Source organism: Pimephales promelas, chromosome 4 (assembly GCF_988280905.1).
Source record: "Pimephales promelas chromosome 4, fPimPro1.hap1.1, whole genome shotgun sequence".
NCBI lineage: Eukaryota > Metazoa > Chordata > Actinopteri > Cypriniformes > Leuciscidae > Pimephales > Pimephales promelas.
The window spans coordinates 1,928,253-1,953,048 of record NC_142772.1 but is presented as its reverse complement, the minus strand read 5'-3'; the positions used below and the strand labels follow the sequence as shown (position 1 = coordinate 1,953,048).

Here is a 24,796-nt window from a genome sequence, read left to right as displayed (position 1 = left end):
AGTTTACCATTTTTTTACAGGATTATTTTTTAAGTGTAGAATTAGTGGTGTGGGGTGTGTGTGTATTACACGCAAATGAACTGCGTATCAAATGCACGCGAAAACTGTGTATCATATGCACATAAAAACTCATCTTCGAGTATAAATTATACGTGAGAACAGGCTGACTGTACTAGGGCTGTTGGAACGAATTCCGAAATTTGAATATAATTTGAATATTTAAAAAATAAATACTATTCGAATTCTGTAGTTACTATTCGAATATTGTTTTTTATGTATATATATACATATATATATTAAATGTTACTGTATATGCAATCTTACTTTCTCGCTGCCTTGGCTTACACGCATGTGAAAATGAAATGCTTTTGTTTCGACTGATGAACAATAAAGTTTTAGAATCGTAACACAAGAGTGCACGTTATCCACGCTGTATCGTCAACATATATAAGTTATAATAAGTTTCGATATAAGTTTTCGAATTTTTGGTGGTGTTTTCACGGATATATTAGCCGAAAACCATCGGAAGCGCTTCAACCATATTCAGCACGAAAAAAATGTTTATTAGATGTCCCTCTAGTGGACAGAACGTGTAACAACAACCACATGCTATAGTGGCATTGGCGATCCGTAAGCCTGTGTAATGCCGTAAATATTAATAATAGGATGAATTTGAGCATTTAAGTTTTGAATATTATTCGAATATTAAATAAAATAAGGGATGGAATTTGAATAGTATTATAGAGGAAGATCGACAGCCCTAGACTGTACGCACACCTTTTCATGTCATGATGCGCAAGACAATATACTGGAAGTAACCCTTCGGAAACCAGCGATCAAATGAGAAAGCTTCCCCATGAAAACAACAGTTTGACAACCCCACAGCCTATACAACTAGTTAAACATGTATTCGGAGGTGCAGGAAGGGCACATCTTGAGAGTTTACGTGAAGGATCTGCCCTTCATGTCAGATCATGCATTCCCAGCCAACACTATGAAAGTGCCGCTGAAAGGTTTAACAAATATGCCCATTAGAGTGGCATTCGGCAAATTGTGAAAAGGGTTAAAAAAGTTCCTGCAAATGGGAAACAGATGACCAGAAAAGTGCAACATGAAATCCCAATGCTGATGAGCGCAGGACAAACGGAGAGCCGCAGACGTGCACACACATTTACCACCAGCGGTTTCCTAGAAAAAGCACGCTTGACTGCTCAACTGCACATGTGAAAAATAGACAAAACGATTATGGCTCTGTTTATGTATGCAGAGTAACCTAAGCCAGTTTCAACTGAGTAAACAGGGAGGGTAATTAGGGACGTGTGTGTGTGTGTGTAATGAGTGGGGATCTTATGGAGGTCAGACAGAGAGTGTGTGTGACGGGGAACCCTAAAGACCTCACGGCAAAGTTAAAAATAAAGTCCAGAATACCTGAGCTGTGGTTTACTGTTAGTGCGGAGATCTACAGTCAGATCAATATGTAAAAATGTGCTGCGTCTTTTCCCCTCAATAACAAGACGAACACACAACACTATTAAACTATTAAAAATGACAAAACAGTGCTGGTGTCATTTTCAATTTGAATTAAGATGTCAGTTTCTACTACAAAGCAGCGTGTTCATGTTTTAACTGAAGGCGAAGCCTCAGAGCCGTGCCCACCTATTACATCATCACCAGTGGCGGCCTTAAAGGAGTAGTTCACTTTAAAAAAAAAAACTTTTGCTGAAAATTTACTCACCCCCATGTTTTCTGAGATGTCCACGTCTTTCTTTCTTCAGTCGAAAAGAAATTAAAGTTTTTGATGAAAACATTCCAGGATTTTTCTCCATATAATGGACTTCAATGGGAACCAGTGAACCAGTGTTTCAGTGCAAACTGCAAACCGTTCAAAGGGCTTTAAACGATTCCAGACGATGAATAAGGGTCTTATCAAGCGAAACGATCGCTCATTTAAAAAATAAATAACAAAGTTTAAGTTTTATAAGCTCAAATGGTTGCCTTGCTCTGTTCGTGACTCTCCTGTTCGAACTCGTTCATCAAAATGAACGAATCTTTTTTCGTGTTATTTTTTTCAGTCAACGAACGAATTGACTCGGAAAAAGATTTGTTCATTTTGACTCAAAACACATGTTGGTCATGGTTTAGCAGTACTTTTGTCTTTCTTTGTATTTGTTTTTCAGTAACGTTACATGTCGTTCTTGAGTTTCATCAATGGTCGTTTAGCTGCTGTGTTTTCTGATGCTTTTCTAAACGCATCATGTTATCAATACAGATTTTTAGTGGTAAGATTAAATCGTAGTCATTTATCTTGTCAGTGTGCTTGTTTTAACCCTCCTGTTACCCTCAAATCTGATGACATTTTTTACCCACTGGGGTCAATTTGACCCCAGTAATTTAAACCTCCTCAATATGATTTTTTTTTTTTTTTTTTTACAAAGGTTTGTCTCAGTTAATTTATGTCTTTGTTAACTACTTGTAACCTAATTGACTAATTGACTACTTAAAGGATTAGTTCACTTTTCAAAAAACTGTTGCTGATAATTTACTCACCCCCATGTCATCCAAGATGGCCGTGTTTTTCTTCAGTCGAAAAGAAATTAAGGTTTTTAATGAAAAAGTTCCAGGATTTTTTTTCCATATAATGGACTTCAATGGGAACCAAACGGTTCAAGGTCCAAAAGAAACTTTCAGCACAAATTGCAAACTGTTCAAAAGGCTTTAAACGATTCCAGATGATGAATAAGGGTCTTATCAAGCGAAATGATCGCTCATTTTTTTAAAAAAAATAACAAAGTTTAAGTTTTATAAGATCAAACGCTCGCCTTGCTCTGTTCTGTGATGCGCGTTCGTGACTCTCCTGTTCGAACTCGTTCATCAAAATGAACAAATCTTTTTCCGAATCAATTCGTTCGTTTCTTTAGCCGAATGAACCAAATGACTCGGAAAAAGATTGGTTCATTTTGATGAACGAGTTCGAACAGGAGTGCGTTACAGAACAGAGCAAGGCGAGCGTTTGAGCTTATAAAACTTAAACTTTGTTATTTATTTATAAAGTGAACGATCGTTTCGCTTGATAAGACCCTTATTCATCGTCTGTAATCGTTTAAAGCCCTTTGAACAGTTTGCATATTGCACTGAAACTCTCTTTTGGACCTTGAACCGTTTGGACCCCATTGAAGTCGATTATATGGAGAAAAATTTCATCAAAAACCTTAATTTCTTTTCGACTGAAGAAATAAAGACACGGACATCTCGGATGACATGGGGGCGAGTAAATTATCAGCAAAAGGTTTTTTTCAAAAGTGAACTACTCCTTTAAAAGAAAATGTTCTTTGAAGCTATAGTATATAATAGTATATCTCTAATCAAACTACAAAAATGGCCGAACGGGGTGGAGTTGAACTCCTCGACCTGGAGAGTGGGCGGAGTGTGACACATCACCATTTTATTTAAAGGGGCCGCTTCAAAACGAGTAGCTCACAGACGCACATCAGACAAGGGGTTGAAAAGGGGCCTGTGGAGCTACAGTATAATAATGAGGAATTCAGACCCAAGCATTGCAGTTATGCTTTATATAGACCACAAATGTATCATTTATATCGTGTACCCTTTAATAGACACTCATTGCACCTTTAAGGCCAGAAACTGCTTTCTTTTCTGAAACTGCCGAGTTCCACAAAACTCCTCAGCTCTCAATGACACGACAATCATGACGTCTAAATGGCATTATCTGTTGAGCTCACCCTATTACTGTCCCCAATCAGCGTCTGATACGTGCAAACATTAGCCAGCTGGCCCGAGGAATTGATTCATCCGATGACCCAAAACCTCAGCGAACAGGTCATTCCGATCATTCGGCCTAATGCAGTGAAGGAAATGTCCCTGTTTCTAGGAACGCCTATAACCATCTTCCAGGAAAGGAGCCGTGGCTTCGATTGAATCCGGGGTTCAGGAGGGGACACGAACAATGCAAATAAAGGTGGAAAGCCTCAAGGGTGCCTATAAGCTGATTGGATTTGCTTTCTCTATCAACCTAAATGGCCAGCAGAATCCATGGGTGTAGCATTCCCTGGAAAATTGATTTCAGTCAGCATCTTGCCTATAGGGTTTAATACCGACTATCCGTCGTTTTCTTCTTGATTGCACCGTGATCGGATTGGTTGCACGGCTTTGAATGTGCAGACCTCCAATAAGCAGCCGTATACTCAATTACAGTCAAGACTATCTTCAACACACACCTCCTTCGCTTTCGGGGAATTGCTTTCTCGGAAAGTTTTGCAGAGCTGAAAAAGAACAAGTTTTGGAGGGCAAATAAAAGATGCTTGGCAGTGGGAGTTAGCATGGGGAAAAGAAAGCGTGTGACAGATGACTTTGTTTGACAAGCCTCCGTTGATGCAGACTGATGGTTAATCTCAACCTCGTTTATATCGGTCAGTGCTGTTATGCTCGAGCATCCAATTCAACTTCAACCCGATTTGTAAAAATTAATCTGCAAAGATTGTTTCTGCTAAGTTTCGCAATGCATAACGTCAGTATAGTGACAGTCTTCATTGTGATGTATATTCGAGAGAAACAAGTAAAGATCGTTCGACATGCATTTGTAAATTACATAGGGAATTTAAAAAACACATTTTCCAGATAAACGAGTCGCACCAAACTATAAGTCACACAGGGACCAAATTGCATTGCTGAGAGAAAAAAAATAAATAAATAAAATAAATCAAAATGTTTACAATACATACCAACATGTATTGTAGTTCCTCTAAGTCTGCAACAAAATGAAAATTGAACAGAGTATTCAGAGTGTAAAACAAACATAGTTTCTGTTTAACTATACAAATAAAAACAAACAAAATTATAAACAACATTTATCATCAAAGCGAATTAATTTAAAGTGAACCTGAAACTACCGGTGTGTGAGAAACGTGCCACACTCATAAACGTTCAGCATCAATGTAAATGTGTGCGCTTTGTTTTAATCAGAAGATTAAAAAAAACATCTTGCATTCATTCCAGATGTTCGTTTTTAATTACTCTACAAGTTCAATAAGCCATCTAAATATAAGGAAAATATTATAAAAAATGGGGTATAATCAAATCGCTAAACTTGGTTATTTATGGATGCTTGTTTCCGCCACAGAATAATTAGAATAATAAAAAAAATAAAAATGTGAAATGTTTTCTCGTAATTTATACTTTTATCTTTTTATCGCAATTGTGGTAAAAAAAAAGTCAGAAATGTAAGTTTTCCATTTAAAACTACACAAACTACAGCAGGCACAGGTTTTCTTTTGCTATGAAAAACTTCAGTTCTCTCTTGTTTTTGCATGTTTTCATAATTTCTTTGTATGAAATGACATCATGTCATTGATTGCAAGTGCAACTACGCTGTAAAAATGAATATGCTTTATCTAATCAATAGAATTGTGGCCACAGATTACAAGCAATTTTATTAATTACATTTAACAAATTAGAATTGAGTAATAATTAATCAAATTATTGTTTAAAAGTTAACCATTTCAACTGAGTAAAGTTTACACCAAAAATATCTCACAAACAGACAGACGTCAGACGTTTATTTTATATTGCCATCATTGAAGACACCTGATGTTAACGAGCAGAATCACGGTAATTTTAAAACAAACACCGATCACCATAATGGCGACTTCAATTTATGTTTTTTTGGATGTTGCTGTAAGTTTTACTCATTTTAAATGGTTAAATTTTAAGGAATTTCAGTTCTAATTTGTTAAATTTAATTAATAATATTGCATAATATAAAGCATATTTATTTTTACAGTGTACGTAATATGCTTAAAAAGCGCATTTTTAGTAACATTTGGATAAAAAGTGAAGAGGCCGGACATCACTTTTGGCCACTGTATGCAAGAGGAATTAAACATGCATAACTAAGACCAAAAACGTGTGCAGTACTCTGGTTAACCCGACAGAATAAACACACTTTACACCAGAGGTGTCCAATCCTGCTCCTGTAATGTTCATCCCCAACACCCGAATCAGCTATAGGCATATTACAGTGTAGCCAAACTCTTCAGGACAGTGGCCCTCACACCCCTTTTGCACTCTTCACTGTAGCGCCCCTAGTGGCAATGCTGAGAATGCAGCTCATGCAAGAGTGCCTGCATTCTTGCTTAAAAGTATGGTTCAGACATATTGTGACATACATCTTAGTGCATAAAAGAGAGAAAAATGCATGCCGGAGATTGGGGTTCAATGTGTTGTTTGTTGGATTTTGAGATGTGGGTGTGGGTTTCATAATTAATTTGACTGCACTTTTAATGTGGGTTTAAATGGGACTGTCACAGAGAGAAGAAAGTTGATTTTACTGGAATATCCAGTTATGACATTTTGATTAAGCATTACAACATATGCAGGTATGAATCATTCCCAAATATGCAATAACATGTATAGAGAAATATATAGGCTGAGTTTAGATTAGAGATGCATTAGAAACGTGTTGCCAGATGTATGAGAAAACGGCTGGGAATATATATTTCTTCGTCTCTTATCTGTGTCCTAAGAGTTCCCCCTTAATCTTAAAATGATTGATGAGTTTCCTACTTGCACAGAAATATAGAGAACAATGTATGAGTGTGTGTGAGAGTGTGTGCAGCTGGAGGAGGACCGTGATGAAAACAGGATCAAAACTGTCATATGAGAAGCTCTGCAAGTCCCGGCCGAGTGTTTTTAAGGAAATGGACTAATAATTTCAGAACATAACTGAAGCTCAGAAAGAGACTCAATCAGGCAAGAATGATAAAAACATATGCATCATATCCGGCAATAGCCGTTTAATCCGTGACAAATCTAATAAAGTTCATAACTTCTGACAATTGCAATAAAAGCAGCTCAGGGTGGCATAGAAGAAACCTGAATATACTGAAAACATTAAAAATATGCTTTCAAAACTTTTAAAACAGGACCTATTATGTTTGGAGTGTGTGTAATGTTGCATGAAAAAGCTCTGGAAAGCTCCAGTTATTCTCTATATCAGAGTTTCTGAACTCCTGAAACGCCTCCATTGTGTTCTTAAGTTTCTTTCGGGAACGAACACGTCACAATATTGCTCATTATAATAATTAATGCGCAGAATAAAGGGGCGAGGCCTGTTGAGTTAGTTAGTAGTGTGTTAAACTTAAAGGGGCGGGACATTTCCCAAACACACTCAAAGCGCTCGACCAATCACAACACACTGCTCCAGCCGACCAATCAGAGCACAGTGTGCTTTTCAGATGGAGGGGCCTGGAAGTAAACAGAGCGTTCTGAGTTTCAGAGTCTGAAACAACATCAAGATTCCTCGAAAGAACTAATATGGCCTGTATAAAAACTCCATCCTGGTTCATATTGAGTTTTGATAGTTGCATCAAAAACAGGTTGTAAGACCTTAAAGGGCACCTATTATGCCCCTTTTTACAAGATCGGATGTCCCCAGAATATATTTGTGAAGCTTCAGCTCAAAATACCCCATAGTTAATTTATTATAACCATTTGAAAATGTCATTTTTGGGGTCTGTTTAAAAATGAGCTGTTTTGGTGTATACCACCTTAAATGCAAATGAGATGCATATCCCCGCCCTGCCTTTGGATGAGGGCGTAACTTGATACCTATGGCAGTCGGTACTGAGAGAGCGAGAGAAACCTCTGTTCTGAATGTCATTCAGCCGTACATGTTTGAATCGGAATATATAAATAGTCCCTGATCAGACCCAGATGATGAAGAGACTCCGGCAGAATAAACACAAATGAGAATGGACCTGTACGTCTCGGTATGGTTATTTGGTACATTTATGTACTTATAGAGTTGTAATCGTGTCTTTTTGCAAGTATGGATGTACAGTAGACGACGATCCACACTTGAGGATTAACTTTTAACAGCAGGATTAACCCACGACAGAACACTTATGTTTCCAAGAGACATTACCGGCTGTCGTGGAAACAATGGAGGATGGTGTATAGATCACCGAGGGCGGGGTCTATGCCACAACCACACTGTCAATCAAACCCCTTGCTCAATTCTAGGTCACAAAGCGCTGAATCTTAGCAGTGCAGATGATTTATTGAGATGGGTGGATTTTTATCATTCTAGGGTGGTTTTGCTCACACACTGCCAACACACATTTATGTTCAAGCACCATGTAAAAGTGAATTTTCCATAATAGGTTAAGCCTTTAAAGCTGTTAAAATGTGCTTTAGCGGCGAGACTCCTAAACAGAGGCCACAATGCGGCGTGTTTAATTGTGGGCAGATTATGCAGGAATGCCAATGTTTGGTTCTCAAGTCAATGTAAACGCAGACCGAATCCATCATTTCCATCGGAAACATGCCAAAAGAGGCGTCGTTTCAGCTTCAGAAGAACATGCATTGTGTCTGAAGATGTCTTTGTGTGCGTTACTCTAATCGAGAGGAGTCCTGGCTCGTCCCCGGGGTCGATGACATCAATATCATCCTCATAATCTCGCAGTGTTTTCAGAGCATGTTCCCAGTCGACTCGGCTGCGCTTTTCTCTCCTGTTTGTTTACCAATCGACAGATACCCGCTAGAGGCCGTCTGCTATCGATTGAGAGCCTTTCGTCATTGTTGAAGCTCCTGTTATAGCAAGGTCCACACACACACCGGCTTCAGTATGAGAAGCAATTAGCTGTGTTGTGGAGCGGGTCCGATCCCGTCAGGTACACGCCGGGCCAAAGCAGGACATTTATTACATGAGTCACTCTCTAGACAACAGACTCTGCTTAATGGCATCTTGCCTGTCAAGACGTCATCGGTACGAGGGATGATGATGCGGAAAAGAAAGCCTTTGCAAATCTGCTCCAAAAGTCAATTTAATATCCTCATTACGTCTGTGACTCACGGCTACTAATGCAATCTCCTTATATACGGACAAAGGAGATATATATATATCCGCCCAAGAAACGGGTTAACCTTTTTATTAGTCTTTTATTACGATATTCGTGTATGATAGTTCAATGCCTTGTCACTGTCTAGCACCGTCTACTCAGTTCTCCAGAAAGACTAAGCCTTCTCGGGTGAAATGGAAATCACTCCTGCCATCTACTGGTACATCAGGAGCAACAGAATACGTCATTTATTTACACTGCCAGCATCAAGCAAGAAAACTATATCTGAAGAGGTCATGTTTATCTTCCACATGCAGAACATTAAACCTTCAGCTGGAATTCATAGTTATTTAAGGAACAATTTTCATGTTGATACAAGGTCATGTTGTACACTCTAAACAATGCTTGGTTGTTTTAACCCAAATGTTGGGTTAAAAATGTAATTTTAACTTCAACTTTCACTTACAACTGTAATTTTTTTATGAAAATTTTAACCCAACATTTGGGTTTGTCCATATTTGACCCAAATTTGGGTTGAAACAACCCAGCAAGTTTTAGAGCGCATCACCCAGCTCTTTATATAAAGTTAAATTTATAAGTATCTACACTCTAAAAAATGCTGGGTTGTTTTAACCCAACTTTGGGTCAAATATGGACTAACCCAGCCGTTGGGTTAAATTTTTACATTACATTTTTAACCCAACATTTCGGGTTTGTCCATATTTGACCCAAAATTGGGTTAAAACAACCCAGCATTTTTTAGAGTGTACAAATATATTCACATACTCAAGTGTATTTATAACACTCTAAAAATGCTGGGTTGTTTTAACCCAATTTTGGGTCAAATATGGACAAACCCAGCCATTGAGTAACATTTTTAAATGATAATTTTAACCCAATAGTTGGGATTGTCCATATTTTACCTAAAATTGGGCTAAAACAACCCAGGGTTGTTTTAACCCAATTTTGGGTAAAACATGGACAAACCCAGCCATGGGTTTAAAAATGTAATTTAAAATGTAACCCAATGGCTGGGTTTGTCCATATTTGACCCAAAATGCTGGGTTGTTTTAACCCAATTTTGGGTAAAACATGGACAAACCCAGCCATGGGTTTAAAAATGTAATTTAAAATGTAACCCAATGGCTGGGTTTGTCCATATTTGACCCAAAATTGGGTTAAAACAACCCAGCATTTTTTAGAGTTTATATATCTCAACTGCCTGATTGCTCGTTTCATCACGAGAGGTAAACTATATTTTCTCCTGCTCTAATCTACTACACTCTAAACAATGCTGGGTTGTTTGAACCCAAATTTGGGTCAAATATGGACAAACCCAAATGTTAGGTTAAAAATGTAATTTTAACCCAACTTCAACTTTCACTTTCAACTTTTTAATGACATTTTTCTCCCAATATTCGGGTTTGTTCAATTTTGACCCAAATTTGGGTTGAAACTACCCAGCATGTTTTAGAGTGCACACAATATCTTATCGCCCAGTTCTTTATATAAAGTTGAATTTATAAGTATGCACAAATATATTCACATACTCAAGTGATTGCTTGTTTCATCACGAGATTTAAAAAAACTAAAAAAAAAAAAAAATGCTGGGTTGTTTTAACCCAATTTTGGGTCAAATATGGACAAACCCAGCTGTTGGGTTAAATTTATAAATTGCATTTTTTAATCCAACAATTGGGTTTGTCCATATTTGACCCAAAATTGGGTTAAAACAACCCAGCTTTGTTTAGAGTGTACACTCTAAACAATTCTGGGTTGTTAGAACCCAAATTTGGGTCAAATATGGACAAACCCAAATGTTGGGTTACAAATGTAATTTCAAATTTTAACCCAACTTCAACTTTCACTTTCAACTGTAATTTTTTTTTATAGAATTTTTAACCGCACATTTGGGTTTGTCCATATTTGACCCAAATTTGGGTTAAAACAACCCAGCATTTTTAGAGTGTGTGACAAGCAGTATATAAATACATTTGAATTGAGTTGACAATTATATTCATGAACAAACTGTGTTTTTTTTTTGTTGTTGTTGTTTTTATTCGCTTATTCCTCCTCCCCTTTTGTTGGCTATGATGTCACCATGATTTTATTTTATTTGATGCACATAAACCTCATCAATACAAGTGGCACCGTCTTCTTTCCACTGTAAGAGCTTCTTGAGATATGAGGTTCATTCTGAATTAAGAATTTCAGGATTCCCATGACTTAAAATGTCACGTAAAAGATTTAATTCTATTCTTTTGGCTTTTCTTCTTCAAATTCCCTGATGTTTACAGTTTTCTTTATGAAGCAAATCGGTGATATCTGAAGGATCATGTGACACTGAAGACTGGAGTAATGATGCTGAACATTCAGATTTGATCACAGGAATAAATTACATTTTATCCAAATAGAATCCAAAATAGAAAACAGCTGTTTTAAATTGTCCTAATATTTCACAATATCGCTGTTTTTATTGTATTTTTTGGCAGCTTTGGTGAGCATATGAGACTCATTTCAAAAACATTAAAAATATCCAAAATTTTGAACGCTAGTATTCAAAAATACACTTTTGTGTGGAAACAATCTGGCAACCCAATTTGGTTCTGATATGAGCCTTTATGTATAGCAGTAAAAACTTCATCCACTGGGTTGTTTTAACCCAATTTTGGGTCAAATATGGACAAACCCTGCCATTGGGTTACATTTTTAAATTATATTTTAGTTTGTCCACATTTGACCCAAAATTAAGTTAAAACAACCCAGCATTTTTTAAAGTGTCAGATATGCAGGTATACAGTATATCCCTCTTTAGTGATGTTGAAAGTCTTGATCAGATATCTGTATATGATTACCTCTTTAGTGATGTTGTCCTGCACCAGGCTGTAGAGAGGCACGACGCGGCTGACCTCCAGCAGGACCGGCGTGGGACCGGGCGTCTCGCGGGCCGACTGTCTGCACAGGTGACAGGCGTCCGGGCAGCTCCCCTTCTCCTGACAGCGGATCTCCACGCCGGACACCAGGTCATCAGACAGAAGCTGAGTCTTCAGGAGACCCGACAGGTAGATGATGAACGGGACAGCTTTCAGGTCCCGCCGGCCACCCTGATCCGTGACTTCTGGAGGAGAGAGACAGGAGGAGGTCATTGGTGTGCCGGATGCATTTATGGAGATTTGAGACTCGGATCGAGGCCAGCGCTGAATCCGCACTGTGATGTCAATATAAGAGCCTATTATGATTGAACTGAGGTGCACAGCAATTTCAATGTCACATTTACAAGCGCTTAATGCTATTTACTGATGGAAGATCAGAATAAAATTGACAGAATCTGAGAATTTGGGCATCAGAGTCCTCTTTGCTGCAAGTGTGTGTGTGTGTTTGACCCTCATCCTTCCCTCACACTTTGTAACACATCTTTCAAATTAGCTGATATTATTAAGAGACTGACTTTGAAACAAAGTCACGAGGGTCTACAGATGACATCTTTGTGACAGTAGAATGGCTTTAGGCAGTATTTGTACAACCCTGACTTATATCATCTACCTGTCAGACAAAAGTTTTTCAAATGCAAATCATTTGTAATTTTTTTACATAAACAAAAAGGTTTGGTCCATATCATCTGGGCATTATAAACAAGCATAATGACACCATTTTATAGTTGATACATGGGCCTGCATCAAAAATCTATTGTGAAACTGTGATGAACCGTCTCTGCTAGTAGAAATACACAGGTTTGCAGTGTTCGTGCACAGAACCCTTGGCAGACACAAAACAATGTGATTATGTGGGGAGAGATTTTAATTGAGTGCTGGTACGTCCTTGAGATGTCTGAACAGATGTGCAGTTCTGAATAATAGCATCTGTTCTCCGCGCTCCACAGACCAGTCCCCCGAACATTCCCGTCCACACTGTGCCTGGCAGTGGAATGAGTCATTATGCAGGAGTTTAGCATGACAGGCAAAGACGAGGAGGAGGAGGAGGAGGAGGAGGAGGATGAACAGGAGGAGGAGAGGAGAGGAGGAGGAAGAGGAAGAGGAGGAGGATGAAGAGGAGGAGGAAGAGGAGGAGAGGAAGATGAGGGGAAGATGAGGAGGGGAGGAGGAGGAGGGGAAGATGAGGAGAGGAAGAGGAGGAGGGAGAAGAGGAGGAGGAGGGGTGAGGAGGAGGGGGAAGAGGAGGAGGAGGAAGAGGAGGAGGAGGAAGAAGAGGGGAGGAAGATGAGGAGGAAGAGGATGAACAGGAGAAGGGGAAGAAGAGGAGGAAGAGGAGGAGGGGAAGATGAGGAGGGGAGGAGGAGGAGGAAGAGGAGGGGTGAGGAGGAAGAGGAGGAGGGGTGAGGAGGAGAAGGGAGAAGAAGAGGAGGAGGGGGAAGAGGAGGAGGGGTGAGGAGGAGGAGGAGGAGGAGGGGGAAGAGGAGGAGGAGGAAGAGGAGGAGGGTTGAGGAGGAGGAGGAGGGGGAAGAGGAGGAGGAAGAGGAGGAGGGGTGAGGAGGAGGAGGAGGAGGAAGAGGAGGAAGATGAGGAGGAAGAGGATGAACAGGAGGAGGGGAAGAAGAGGAGGAAGAGGAGGAGGGGAAGAGGAGGAGAGGAAGAGGAGGAGGGGAAGATGAGGAGGGGAGGAGGAGGAAGAAGAGGAGGAGGGGTGAGGAGGAGGAAGAGGAGGAGGGGGAGGAGGAGGAGGGGGAAGAGGAGGAGGGGGAAGATGAGGAGGAAGAGGAGGGGGAAGAGGAGGAGGGGGAAGAGGAGGAGGAGGAAGAGGAAGAGGAGGGGAGGAAGAGGAGAGGAAGAGGAGGAGGGGAAGAGGAGGAGGAAGAGGAGGGGGAAGAGGAGGAGGAGGAAGAGGAAGAGGAGGGGAGGAAGAGGAGAGGAAGAGGAGGAGGGGAAGAGGAGGAGGAAGATGAGGAAGAGGAAGAAGAGGAGGAGGAAGAAGAGGAGGAGGAGGAGGTAGAGGAGGAGTATGAAGAGGAGGAGGAAGATGAGGATGCAGATGAGGAGGAAAATGAGGAGGAAGAGGAGGAGGGGAAGAGGAGGAAGACGAAGAGGAGGAGGATGAAGAGGAGGAAGAGGAGGAGGAAGATGAGGAGGAAAAGGAGGAGGGGAAGAGGAGGAGGAAGATGAAGATGAGGAGGGGAAGAAGAGGATAAAGAGGAGGAGGAAGAGGAGGATGAATGAGGAGGGAAAGGAGGAGGAAGACGAAGAGGAAGAGGAGGGGGAAGAGGAGGAGGGGGAAGAGGAGGAGGGGAAGAGAAGGAGGAAGAGAGGAAAAGAAGTGGAGGAATAGGAGGAGGAGGGGAAGAGGGGAGAAGAAGTGAAGGAATAGGAGGTGGAGTAGGAGTAGGAGGAAGAGGATGAGGTTGATGAAGGGGGAGGAGGAAGAGGAGGTGAAGAAGGAGGACTAGGAGATGGAGTAGGATGAAGTGGAGGAGGAGGATGAAAAGTAGAAGTGGAGGTGAAGGAGGAATAGGAGGTGGAGGATGAGGAGGAGGATGAGGAATACGTGGAGGACGAGTATGAAGAGGCGGAAAAGGAAGAGGGGAGAAGGAGAAGTGGAGGAAAAGAAGGAGCAATGGCGGAGGAATATGAGTTCATGAGTATGAGGAGGAGAAGGGAGAGGAGGAGGAATAAGAGGAGGAAGATGGGTATGAAGAGGAGGAGGAGAAGGAGGAGGGAGAGGATGAAGAGCTGTAGCAGAACAGAAAGCTGTCTGAGGCAAGACAACACTGCATTCCTCACTGACAGAATGAACTACATATCCCATCATGCATTGTGAACGATGTAATCAAATGTTGACTGGCATTTTGTTGGCTTTATTATAAAATCTAAACTACTTAACTTATCAAACTACAAAGCCTATGCATTTAATTATTCATTTACGTATTATTGTTTGGTCTTTATGGAATTAGCCGCAGATGCTTAGCTAAACCACCACTTAAAGGGATAGTTCACCAAAACAATTATGAAATCTCTCATCTCTTACCCTCATGTTGTTCCAAACCTGTGTGAGTTTCTTTCTTCTGCTGAACACAAAATAAGATATTTAGAAGAGTGTCTACTCAACAGCATTTAACTTCAGACAATTTTTGTAAAGTCATTTTTTAATCATTGAGGTTTCTTCTCAATGTTTTAGTCCATTTTTGCAATATGCTGCATATAATCGTCTACCATTCAAATACTAATAATTTAATATAAATCATAATTACCACTATTAATTACTCTTTGCTATTGAGGTAATACGATGTAGTTGTATGCACGTTTGACAGAATGATACTTTCAGACAGAGATTTGCTGCCATCTAGCGGTTATTACACTGCAGTTACTTTTTATGGTAAAACAGTGGGGGAAATAATAATAATTATAATAATAATAATACACGAAGTTCTTTTCCTTTTTCTCATTCATCTATCAAAAATTGTTACTAAACATAATTCCACTATTTTATAACACATCTGAATACATATTAGTATTTTATGCTAAGTCTAAGTCTGTGTAACAATAGCATCTGTCACTCTCATATCAATTCTTGTAATGAAATATAATATAATACAATGATATGTTCGTTTAATATTATATACTCATTTCAGTTTTACTTTATAGCAGCCCTTTTAATTTATTTGAATGTAATTAGTGTAGTATTCCCAATAATACAATTATTATTAGCTGGTTTTCTTCTTATTATTCTTCCTATCTCTTTAATTAATTTATTTATTTATTTCGCATCCACCCAATGTGTTTCCAGCATCCGTTCAGTTTATACTTTTCATGTGCCACTGAAATAAACTTTGCGCATCAGGCATGACAACAGCAGCCTCTCATCTGATTGGCTCCAGCGCACATCACGCTTCCGCGGCAGCCAACGAAATCTCACTGGGGGCGGGACTTACACAAAGAATCAACCTCCGTTATGACGTCACCTCCGCAGTGTCGCGCGCACCCGCTGACATGAGAGACGCGCGCGTCGTCACATCAAGCAAAAAGCTACTGTTGAACTAAAGGTAGGAGATCATGTAACAATCAACAATTAAACATGCATGAATGTTTTTCGCATGTTTTTTGACTGCGCTTTCATTTTGGTGTGCATGCACGCAGAAGACAGGAATGACGATACTCAGATCGCAGTGTTTTGAAGCTTTGGGCCTGTCAGTCCCAATTATTAGACATATAAATACACATAAACAGCATAAGTGTGATTATAAATGATGCATGCATTGCACTAGTACAAGAAGTGACAGTGCGTGGTCCAGAAACATTGTACAGCTGCTAGCCACCTGGCTACCAAAATAAACAAGACAGTCTGTTACTGCTGAGTTGTTTAAAAAAGTACATTTTAATAATAAGTACATATTATATGCCCTAGCATTTGAAAATGGATTGTATTATTATATTTTTAGTGGATCATTATCATATGATCCTGATGAGGTGCAAATGCATCAGTAGGTGTGGTAGGACAGCCAGTAAATACAGAAATAACATCAATGCATGTCATCATCAGACTGATTTTGTAATGACGTGACATTTTCTCATGGTTTCCTTCCCATCCCATCAATTGCTCTGGACTCTACTAACGTCATTATTAATGGATAATTGTGGAAGCGTGTTACTGACAACTTCAGGTTCACATGTATAAAGTACAAGACAGAAAGGCGGAATTGCGAGATTTAAAGATAGAATTTTGGGATATAAAGTTGCAGTTGCATGTTATAAAGTAAAAATTGGATGATATAAAGTCACATTTGCGAGATATAAAGTCGCAACTGCGAGTTATAAAGTCAGATTTGCGAGATATAAAGTCATAATTACGAGATTGAAAGATATGATTTTGGGATATAAAGTTGCAATTGCATGTTATAAAGTAAAAATTGCTTGAGATAAAGTTGCAATTGCATGTTATAAAGTAAAAATTGTGTGATGTAAAGTTGCAATTGCATGTTATAAAGTAAAAATTGTGTGATATAAAGTCAGATTTGCGAGATATAAAGTCAGAATTGCAAGATTTAAAGATATAATTTTGGGATATATAGTTGCAATTGCATGTTATAAAGTAAAAATTGTGTGATATAAAGTCAGAATTGCGTGATATAAAGTTGCAATTGTGTGTTATAAAGTAAAAAGTGCGTGACAAAGTCAGATTTGCGAGATATAAAGTCACAACTGCGAGTTATAAAGTCAGATATGCAAGTTATAAAGTCAGAATTGTGAAAATTAACCAGCACAATTACCCTTTTTTTATTCTTTGGCAGAAACAAGCGTACATATGGTAATGCACTTAAAAAAAAAAAAAAAAAAAAGAAATGTATAAGGCTCATTTTATTTCATTATTATTACTATACTTATATTTTACATTACAAATGTAGTATGTCTTACTTTCCTCACTTTCTCTTGGCATCTCTATTTAAATCTACATCAAGTGACATGCTTTTAACGGTTTCCCTACTGGCATTTCTATAAAAAGTTATCACCGCCAGCAATTTTGATCATTTTTACAAAAGTTTAATGCCCCCCCCCCCCCCCCCATATTTTGTTCTATGAATATTTAAATATGAAATATTTAAGTAAAAAAAACAAAAACAAAAAACAAATTTGACTTCTTGTCTTGGCTTGAGCTTCAATTATTCCTTTGTTTTCAATACTAGAATGTTGGTAAGTTTCATAAAAAATATGTAATATTAGGCAGATTCGATGTATACTCTGTTTTTTGATCGCGTTATTTTATATATGCATCTGCGTACATATGATATCGCTTGTTTCTGCTTCTCCTTCACAAGTCTTTTGACCAGGAGTTTCAGTACTCTTTCATAAGAGTCGTAATAGCGCCACCTAACGTATAACAGTGAGAACACGGAAAGACGAAAATGTCTGTCAATGACGTCAAAGAGTTATCTTCTGTCTACAAAAAAAAGCTGAAAACACCTTATTATCAGTCCCAGCCATGTTCTGAGTGTGTTAAAATACAGTGTTGTTGCACATTCTCTTTAAAGAAATTCCATGCAGACTACAAATGTAATCACAGCCTTATAAGGATTAGTAGTCGCGCTACTGTAGGCCATCTGACAATTTCGACCGATAACTTAAAGCTACACTGTGTGATTTTCACCCCCATCTAGTGGTGAAAAGGTGTATTACCATCTGTTCCTCTCAATTCCGATTTCGTTTTAACTCCTACGGTGGCCAATGTAGTCCAAGATTAACATGGCTTCCGGTTCGACCTCGTCCATGAGTGTTAACTCAAACGTAAACGCGAAAGGCGACGCTTGAATTAACGGGTATGTCCCTCTTTGGCTAAAGTACATTCAAGATTGAGGGGCAACATGGCGACCGACATTAGAACCCCTTACCCGTATGTATTTTCAATGGCATATTATACACTCATTGCTTGAACAAAGTAAATATACATTAATGAGCACACATATTTTTTGAAAGAACTAAGTGTTTTTAGCTAAGAATAAACTAAAAGAGTTACACAATGTAGGTTTAAGTAAAATTATAATTCTCCTTTTTGCAACTAAGGATTAGTTGTCGCACTACTGTAGCCCATCTGACAATTTTGACCGATAACTTAAGTAAAATTGCAATTCTCCTTCTTGCAACTTTTTATTATAATGCACATCAAACACATAGACATGACTTTTTTCCTCCCCTGTAGACAACCTGTAGGCACTAGAAGGCATCATGGCCACACCAACATCCCTAGATCCAGATTTGGTCCGGGAGGTGCTGGAATGCCCCATTTGCCTGGAAACCTACAACCAGGATCAGCTTCGACCCAAGCTCCTGCAGTGCGGTCACTCTGTGTGTCGCCAGTGCCTTGAGAAACTCCTCGCCAGCACGATAAACGGTGTGCGCTGCCCATTTTGCAGCAAGGTGTCTCGAATGAGTAGTATTTCCCAGCTGGCTGACAATCTCACCGTGTTGAAGATCATTGACTGCGCAAGTTCTTGTGTCTCCACCATGGGCCTCATGTGCAAGTCTTGTAAAAACCGCCTTCCCCGTCAGTACTGCCGTGACTGCAGCGTTGCGCTGTGCGATATTTGTAAAAGCGAGGGGCATCAGCGTCAGGGCCATGTCGTACAGGTCATTCGCGTGGCTGCCGAACAGTGCCGGAAAGACATCACCGGGAAGCTTTCCAACTTGCGGGAGGCAATGGGCAATATTCAGAAGAAGAAGGCAGCTATCGACAACGTGACAAAATCGCTCCGACTGAAGTACAAGGCTGTACAGCAAGAGTACGCCAAGGCCGAGTTGCGGATCCAAGAGGAACTTGGCCGCTCCCGTCGTGCCTTTGCCACGTCCTTAGCCGAAATAGAGAAGCTGAATGCCCAGATTCTGGAAGAGCAGACATACTTGCTCAATATCGCTGAGGTGCAAGTGGTGTCAAGGTGCGACTACCTAACCATGAGGATCAAGCAGACTGATATTGCTCTACTGGAGGAAGGGAGTAACAATGAAGAAGAGGAGTTGGACATAAAAACCAATCCTGCGGTCATCCTGAAACTACAAGAGCCTGAACTGGTTAAAATGGAGTTTGCGAAACCCTTAGAGGTGGGGCAACTGACCACAAAACCCTGCACGGTCAATGCCGAGGAGGAAGATGGAGTCGATTTCGCCGCTTCCGGCCCTTTGGACATGTATCGTGATATTGACATGGTAACAACAGTTGAAGACGCTGTTTGCGCTTCTTCTCCCGGTAGCTTCAAGTCCAAGTCTGTAGACGGAGGAGGACCTTCTCCAGGGGCTTCTGGTGGGCAGCTTTGTCAGTTCGTGAAAAAGATGGGATGTAAGGGCAATCTGCCGGGCATGTTCAACTTGCCGGTAAGCATTTGTGTTACGCCGCAGGGTGAAGTTCTCGTGGCCGACCGAGGGAATTACCGCATCCAGATCTTCAATCGCAAGGGCTTCCAGAGGGAGATACGGCGCAACCCGAGCAGCATCGACAACTTCGTCTTGAGCTTCCTCGGTGCTGACCTTCCCAACCTCATCCCTCTCTCGATTGCAATCAATGCTCAGGGACTCATCGGTGTCACTGACAACTATGACAACTCGGTGAAGGTTTACACCACCGATGGCCACTGCGTCGCCTGCCACAAGAACCAACTCATCAAGCCATGGGGAATCGCGGCTATGCCTTCAGGGCAGTTTGTCGTGTCCGATGTCGAGGGCGGGAAGCTGTGGTGCCTGGCTGTGGATCGCAACGTAGGGGTAGTGAACTACAACCGATTATGCTCGGCCGTCAGACCCAAATTTGTAACTTGCGACTCCTCAGGTACGGTCTACTTCACGCAGGGCTTGGGTCTAAACATTGAGAATAGACACAACGAACACCACCTCGAAGGGGGCTTTTCCATCGGCTCGGTGGGAATGGATGGGCAGCTGGGAAAGCAACTCAGCCACTTCTTCTCAGAGAACGAGGACTTCCGTTGCATCACCGGGATGTGTGTGGACTCTAACGGGGACTTGATCGTGACGGATAGTGGGCGTAAGGAGATACTGCAGTTCCCTAAAGAAGGTGGTTATAACGTTCTCATTCAGGAGGGCCTTACGTGCCCTGTAGGCGTAGCTGTTACCCAGAAGGGACAACTCCTCGTCTTGGATTGCTGGGACCACTGTGTGAAGGTTTACACGTACTTGCAAAGGAGACGTTCCTCTACGTGTTAAGACTGCTGTGGACACTTTATAAGACTAGTCACTTTAATTCAATGGCTTAAGTACAAATGCGTTTGCTTTCTGACCTGTGACTTGCAGCGGCTGGGATCAATCCGCCGCAACCATTCACCACTGCCATGGAGCAATTGGATTATGGCTTATGGGTATTATTATGGATGTTTTGGGCAAATGGATTTTGAAATATAGCACAACTGATGGCAATAACTGAAAATGTTGTTATTTTTGCGTGCATTTTAGTTCTCATATGTTTGTTTTTGTGTGTGTGTGTGTGCTGCTGTACAGGCATTAAGATGGTGAGTTAATGACAAGTGATATTATACAGTAGGAATATTCCAGGTTCATTAGAAGTTAGACTCAATCAACAGCATTTCTGGCATAATGTTGATAATAATTCTTTAAAAATTAAAAGTTGTGGTTTCAATTGCTATGCAAATGGAGTCATGTTTGGAGGATTTAAAAGCAGAAGTGTGAAACTTAAGGATTTATAAGTCCACTCACTGAACACCAATTTATGGATTTAATTACACTATTTAATATAATAACACTATTTAATTTGTTAATAATTTGTTGTTCTCTGCACTCGTAAAAATGAATATGCTTCATGTAATCAATAAAATTGTGGCAACAGATTACAAACAATATTATTAATTAAATATAACAAATTAGAATTGAGTAATAATTAATCATATTATTTCTTAAAAGTTAAAATGAGTAAAGTTTACACAAAAAAATGTAACAAAAATATCTCACTAACAGACAGACGTCAAAGATTAATTAAGAGCTCTTTATTTTATATTGCCAACATTGAAGACGCCTGATGTTAACAAGCTCTTCGAAGGAGAAAATTTTAAAACAAACACTGATCACCATAATGGTGACTTAAATGTACGTTGTTTTTTGTACGTTTGACTCATTTTAAATGGTTAACTTTTAAGGAATTAATTTGATTAATTATTACTCAATTCTATTGTTAAATTGAATTAATAATATTGCTTGTAATCTGTTGCCAGAATTTTTTTTATTAGATTTTTACAGTGTGCATTTTTTTTTAATTGTTGATTTACATTTTTTTTTATTCACATATATATAGTATACCATTTTTTTGAGGGAATTAACATTGTGCCACAAGTGCAATGATTGATCTTAACTTGTACTGTAACTGTACCCAGAATATTACTAATGGGAAGGTGATTTGACTTCATTTGATTTGGAAAACGTGACTCAAAACGCTGCTGTGAGTGTCATGTTCGTGTCTAATCGTTGTAATGAGTTCCCATAATGCCCTCTCAATTAAAGTGCCCCCTTATAACTGAAGGACTTTCTGATTTCTGTGACGGTATGAATTTTCTACGTATTAAAATACAGTTAAACTAAAGAACAGTACGCTTGAAAAAAAATGTCAAGTTATTATTACTACAAAGGTTATATATTATAGTTATTTGTTTATTGTGAACTGGTCTTTAGTGTAACCCAGTTTGTATGTTGCAGGAACCAAAGGCCTGTCAAATTCAGGAGATATTTACAAGCCTATCATGAGTAACTGAAGAAGGGAAATTATTCAGCAATTTACAACATATTTGAAATGATAATTTGCATTAAAGTGTCCTTGTATCTAAAAGGGTGGATCTTGAAACTGTCCTTCTTGAAAGCTTTAGACAGCACTGAGCTTGTTGTCTTAAACCCATTATCACATTTCAAGTACATTGCATTAGACATGAATGCAAACGTCTTGTTTTATGTCCATTTTGTCTTTACTGTAGGTCAACTAATGTCATAAACAGTTATGGCATAAACATTTAAAGGTAACTAATATCACCTTTTTGAAGTTTCTTATTGCCAAACCGCAAGTATATTGAACCGGACCACAGTGTGTTGGCCATGCATTTGCGTAGTGTGTTTCTGGCCTTATTAACTGTAACGCTTAAGTTATAATAAACGTGCATTACCAACAAACGCAGAAAGCCTGCATTGGCCTTATAATAAATGCACAGGTGATCCAAACATAAAATGCACGATCTGTCGTGTCATTAGAAAAGTGAAACATGGTTTTCATTAGAGCCCGACCGATAAAGGATTTTGAAGGCCGATACAAATATTTTTTGATTTTAAAATCCGATATATCGGCCGATATTTTTTTATTTTATTTTTTTATTTCAGAAACGCGCAACAAAACATTAACAGATTTCCCTAACATTAGTTATATGTAGTTATTTATGAGTTTTAACTAAAATAATATGTAATATGACAATGCATTTTAAAAAGAAACTTGTTTCTTATACTGATGATATTGGCATTAGCTTTATGGTTAGCTAGTCTATGAGTGTTTAGCTTTCCAACAGGAACGGTGTAGAGTGCCCTCTGGTGGACAAACTATACAACTCCAACACTCATGACATGGTTCAAGCGTGTTTCGTCCGTTTTTATCTTATTTTTGAAATATTAATTTATCGGCCATTATAACTGCCGATACCGATAGTTTGGAAAATGCCCAATATCGGCCGATAATATCGGCATACCGATATATCGGTCTGGCTCTAGTTTTCATTGAATTGCCTGCCATACTGGTTTTTAAAGACCACTTTTATTTTTGCATTCATGCAACTGTGATTCAGGTACAATTGAACGGTTAAATTCATCTAGCTTTAATCCTAAAACAATACTAAATCACAAATTCTGTTGAAACGCAAGAGTAAAGACGCCTTGTATGCACCTTTGTATGTTTTGGCTGCTTTAATTGCTCTTATAAAATCCAGAAGTTATTTTATGGCCTTATAAAATATCATCTTGTCTATCCTTTTAATGGCTCTCACTTAATATAATATGTCATTTATGTAATAAAATGTCAATTAGTAATCATTTTCAATAGTATTTCTTTGCCGTTTCCTTAGTCATTGACTAATTGATTTATTTCTAATCAGTATCAAGCAGTAATACATGGAGCTTTTACAGTAAACTGGAGTACGCAACAAGATCAAATTTGCACAGTAAAAAAAGAGCTAAATATCAATTATCACAATTAAAAGATGTGTTAAGCATCATTATCTTAGATGTATAAAGCAATATATGAAGAATGGGTCCCAGAGATTTTGCTACTTATTTTTACTTCTAGTAAACGCACAAATCTTTTTGTCATTCTGTAAATGTATAATAGTTTTTTGTTGGTTGTCAAAGCATAATGTGCAACAAATCAAGTATATTCATATGTAAATCGCCTGGGTATTTAACATCACCCATCATGATTAAGGGAATATCAGTCATAGTAAGGCCTAAAAAATGAGTATTTTCTCAAACTGTTGCGCATTTCTCAGAGTTTATGGCAGGAGATTCTGAATGACCGTATTGCTTTCATAGTTCATCCAAACATAATCATGTTGGTGTCAGTGAAATGAGTCCCGAATTTGTGTTTGTAATGTTCATGACCAGTTGTGTGCAATAAAAGAAACATGATGTGAGATTATCTATTTTTTTCTATTGTATTAAAGATCATGCCTTCATTTTACTGAAAAATAAGCCATTACCAGGTCAACTGTTGGACACTTTTAATCATGTTTAAAAGCAAATGAATGCATTTTAAATGATTCTGTGGAATACAGTTTTGGGAAAATAGGTTAATAAACAAGTTATTTATCCATCTGTACATCTGACATTAAAGCATCAGATGCATGCAATGAAGAGAAAAAAACTGCTCACAAACGGTGGAAGCTTGTATGTGTATCTTCAAAACAGTAGGTTTGGGTAAGCAGACGTGCAATTTTGTCCCTTCTTGAAAACCCCTGGACTAGTTCATACACTAGTTTTACACCCAAAGACTCACTGCACAACGAATCACAGACAAAAGATGCATCCGGAAACAATTAAAGCTACAGTATGGAGGATTTGGCCCCTAGTGGCTGAGAAGAGCAAAGACATAGCAAAAAATTGATGGATAGATATCTGGAAATAATGTCTCGCACAGTTGACTGCACAGTCCTTCCGGAAAAACACAATTTTTAGAAAAACACAGGCAAAAATCCTTGATTATGCGGCCTGTTTTCTTTAAAAAAAAAAAAAAATATGCAGGAGATTTACGCGATGAAATTGCAGAAACTTGCAAAAATTGCGGTTTGAACAGCACACAGTGAAAACGACATGAATATGACACAGTGGGAAACTGGATAGCACAGCATATTTTGAAAATAAAGGATTTAAAATGTTCGATCGTGTCTCTCCCGTCAAAATAAAAGTCCCGCTTCCGACACAATGGCCAATCAGAAAAACCTATCTGCCAATGCCAATATTTTAAAA

General features: G+C 39.0%; 2 protein-coding genes across 3 annotated transcripts in view; one reads left to right on the top strand and one right to left on the bottom strand.

Annotated features, from left to right (window-relative positions):
- The window catches only part of astn2 (astrotactin 2), a 432,572-nt gene that overhangs the window by 59,591 nt on the left and 348,185 nt on the right, over positions 1-24,796 (bottom strand). Inside the window, exon 17 of the mRNA XM_039661894.2 lies at positions 11,711-11,973. Coding sequence (XP_039517828.2) covers positions 11,711-11,973 — 263 coding nt within the window. The remainder of the gene's footprint in view (positions 1-11,710; positions 11,974-24,796) is intronic.
- On the top strand, positions 15,767-23,964 carry trim32 (tripartite motif containing 32). Of its 2 annotated transcripts, none has more exons than XM_089129801.1 (2): positions 15,767-15,846; positions 18,495-23,964. In XM_089129801.1, exon 2 carries the CDS (start codon positions 18,521-18,523, stop codon positions 20,501-20,503), a length of 1,983 nt encoding a protein of 660 aa, XP_088985927.1. In that variant the 5' UTR covers positions 15,767-15,846; positions 18,495-18,520; the 3' UTR covers positions 20,504-23,964. The 2 variants fall into 2 exon arrangements, with proteins under 2 accessions (XP_088985927.1, XP_039517829.2); XM_039661895.2 differs by having other exon boundaries at positions 15,782-15,846; positions 18,506-23,964.

Coding starts and splice junctions, on each gene's coding strand:
- trim32 (XM_089129801.1), top strand. CDS start 18,521: ATGGCCACACCAACATCCCTAGATCCAGATTTGGTCCGGGAGGTGCTG.